Genomic DNA, 3,636 nt, shown 5'->3' on the forward strand with positions numbered 1-3,636 from the left:
TACATACATACCACTTTATAACATGGGTATTACATATTTAACACCTAAAACTTAAATATTTCATATATGCCCACTCAAACACAGTTTTTAACCTCAGAAATGCCACTCCGTCTTAGTCCGGTTGTAAATGCCCTAACTTGCGTGCTCCTTCGGCTCTTCCCACCGAACTCCTCAGTTTTTTGCTTTTTGCCACCGGAAGGTAAGATCTCCTCCTCTCTTTCCTTTGCATCCTAAACTCTGCCATTTTCCTAAGCTTCGAACTCCTCTCGTTCTTGTTTTTTCCAACCGGAAGGTAAGATCTCCTCCTCTCTTGGCATCCCTAAACTCAGCCATTTCCTAAGCTTTTTGCCCCCATTGTTTTCTTACTTCGCAGTGTGTTCTTTAGCCAATTCTCGTTCTTTGCTTTTTTTATCTTCAGATTTGTGTATTTTCAGATTTTTTGATTTGTAGTTTTCAAGATTTCTGTATTTTTGTGATAAGTTATGTAATTGACTTTTGTTTTCAAGTTTTAAATCTGCAGATTTTATTTCCATGTAATTTGAACTTTTGTAACAAAAAAAGTTTTCGGAACTTGTAGCCGGAGTTTTTTGTGCTTGTCTATCGATTGATTTTCATTTTGTCTTGTTAATTTACGCCGATTGGATTACCCTGATGTTGGCTTCAAGAAAATAATTTCTTCTTTCAGGTTAGATCTGCTCATTTTGTTTTTGCAACACATAAGTCTCTGTTCAGGTTAGATCTGCTTCATTTACGCCGGATTGTGCAGTTACCCCATCCCACAAAGAAGAGAGCCATCTTTTGAGACTGGTCACATATGAGCTGCCATATATAAGTATCTAAATCACTTTGTTTTGTTCATAGATTGGCTGGTTTCAAATGAGTTCAACAAATTCTTCTGCTACGAGGCGCCCACATTGTCAAGTTTAATGTTTACTGTCATCTTAAGTGTGCCGTTATATACTTGCTACCGTGGACCCAACTCTGGAAGGCAATTTTATAGATGCATGAATAATCGAACGGAAGACGATTGCAGGTACTTTAAATGGACAGACAATGTTAGAAGAGACGTCTATGGTACACCTACTGAAGTTGAAAGGCTTTGAAGGCTAGGATGTCTAAGAAGTCTTGACTTGGATCATCTGGTTGATGAAAGTCTTTGTTGGTGTTGTTCTTGTAATAGCTATCCGTATTTATTTAGTTTAATGTGTAAGTAGTCTAACATGATGTAGAAGTGTGTACTTGTAATTGTTCTTGTAATAGCTATCCGTAGTAGTTTATGACATAAGTTTTGTAATATCTTTTGATGAAGTCTATTGACCATTTTGTAAGTTTTTTAAATGAAAGATCTGTAATTTGTATGGTGTTGGTTTGCTGAATGGTTGCCGTATGGATGCTTTTATTTGGTATAAAAAAATCCAAAATTTTAAAAAACAAGGCTGAAAGGCCCAATTGCCGACCAAAATGGAAACAAGCTACAGGTTTCAAATAAACTTAACTAAGCTAAAGGTCCCTTTGCCGAAACATACATAGCAAGCCTTACCAAATAAAATCAAACACAAGCTGCAGGTTCCGAAGTATCATAGGGTTCATTTGAGAATGCTACAGGTTGCCGAAACAAAGGGTTCATTTGAAATGCTACAGGTGCCGAAACATACAAAGCAAGCTACAGGTGCCGAAATATATTTTGTGAATACATAGGGTTTCATTTGAAGAAAGCTAAAGGTGCCTTTCACAACACAAAAAATATACAAATATTTTAAGGTTAACATAGTAACAAAACATGTTCATTTGAGATGGATCTTCATTTAGAAACCATCCAGATATGATAAAACCAATTCCTTCTCCAAACCGCTATTTTATTTCTTTTGGTGAAATATCTGGATACATCTTCACCATCTCCTGAATCTGATTAGCAACCATGCGGATGTAGCTAGCCGATTCCAGCACGATTTCAGTAAAGCCTTAAACGATGGATAAAAAAAGCAAAGTCGAGTAAAGCAGAGCAATGTATACATGCAGGAATAAAAAAAAAGCAAGTCCGGCAGAGCACTGGGTAATACGGATGGAAGAGCAGGGACAGCAACTGTGGAAGTGCAAATACGGAGGAGGAGAGCAAATACGGAGCCGGGACATTTATTGAAACGCATTCTCCCGCCGAAAGCCAAGGCGGAAATGAAAGAATAAACTGAGTCCGGTTCGCTGTTAAACGGATGTGGCAGTTCTTGAGGTAAAATTGTGTTTGAGTGGCATATATGAAATATTTAAGTTTTATGTGTTAAATATGTAATACCCATGTTATAAAGTTGTATGTACATTAAATCCCTAATATTTAACGTATAGTCTTGCAATGGCTAATTAGGTTTCTTTTTCCTCCCGCAACGCTCAGAACTCTCTCTCTCTCTCTCTGTTCAATCTCGCTGCTGCAAAATGCTTCGTCTTTTTCTCCGTCGATATCCCAATCTCTTTTCAATCGCGAGCGGCCGGTGTTTACGCCCAAATCAACTGAGTCTGATCCACAACCAGGTTCCTAAAAACCCTAGACCCATCGATTTCAGATTTCACCATATCCTACCTCGTCGGATCCTGCGGCCTTTCGCCGGTGGCGGCCCTCTCCGTCGCCAAAAACTTTTCTTTCAAAACCAAATCCCACCACCATAAACGCCGATTCCCTCCTCTCCCTCCTTAGATCTCATGGCTGCACCCAAAGCCAAATTGCAGATATTGTCACCAGGTACCCCGTTGCTCACCTTCAAACCCGGAGAAGATTATTAAGCCCAAGTTGGGTTTTTCATCGGCATTGGGTACTCTGGAGACGATGGTCGTTAAGCTTATTACCTCGGACGTACACATTCTGAAAACCAGCTTGGAAAAGCGAATCAGACCTAACTATGATTTGCTCAAAGGCATCCTCGGCTCCCATACGGAAGTCGCCATTGCTATTGGTAACTCATCTCGACTTCTACGGCAGAATTTGGACAGGTATATGCTTCCAACATAAATACCTTGAAGGATCTCGGAGTTCCGGAGACAGGATGTTATGCACTCTTTATCCGAGGTCAGTGTTGAAAGATCCTGCGCAGTTCAACAAAACTATTGACTTGCTAAAGAAAATGGGCTTTGATGTCTCTAAGACTGTCTTTACCTTGGGAGTCAATGTTCTCTCTGCGTTGTGTAAGGCCACCTGGGACCGAAAATTCCAGCTTTATCGTAGCTTAGGATGGTCCGATGATGATATCTTAACTGCATTCAAGAAGCATCCCTTCTGCATGCTTTTGTCGGATGAGAAGATCAAGCATAATTTTGGTTTCTTTGCTAAGGAGCTTCAATGGGCGCCTTCCTTTGTGGCAACACGGCCTGTTTTGCTTTTTTTCAGTTTTGAGAACACAATTACCCCAAGATATAAGATTTTCCGGATTTTAGAATCCAAGGGCCTGATAAGAAGGAACGGTGGTTTCTCTACTTTCCTGTGGTTGCCTAAGAAGAAATTCTTAAATCAGTATGTGATCAAGTTTGCTGATCAAGTTCCGGAGTTACTAGAACTTTACAAAGATAAGTTACAATTGTCCAGAGTTGAGGCAGATAGTTGAGTGTCCAATCAAAGTTGTCAGTTTTATTCAATGAACATGATTTTCAAGT

At 39.6% G+C, this 3,636-nt stretch overlaps 1 protein-coding gene across 1 annotated transcript; it reads left to right on the forward strand.

Moving 5' to 3' along the window:
- The first annotated feature begins 2,815 nt into the window (after positions 1 to 2,815).
- LOC110093129 lies at positions 2,816 to 3,636 on the forward strand. The gene is made up of 2 exons (XM_028701023.1): positions 2,816 to 2,942; positions 3,010 to 3,636. Exons 1-2 carry the CDS (start codon positions 2,816 to 2,818, stop codon positions 3,585 to 3,587), a joined length of 705 nt encoding a protein of 234 aa, XP_028556856.1. The 3' UTR covers positions 3,588 to 3,636.

Source organism: Dendrobium catenatum, unplaced genomic scaffold, assembly GCF_001605985.2.
Source record: "Dendrobium catenatum unplaced genomic scaffold, ASM160598v2 fragScaff_scaffold_1617, whole genome shotgun sequence".
Classification (NCBI taxonomy): Eukaryota; Viridiplantae; Streptophyta; class Magnoliopsida; order Asparagales; family Orchidaceae; genus Dendrobium; species Dendrobium catenatum.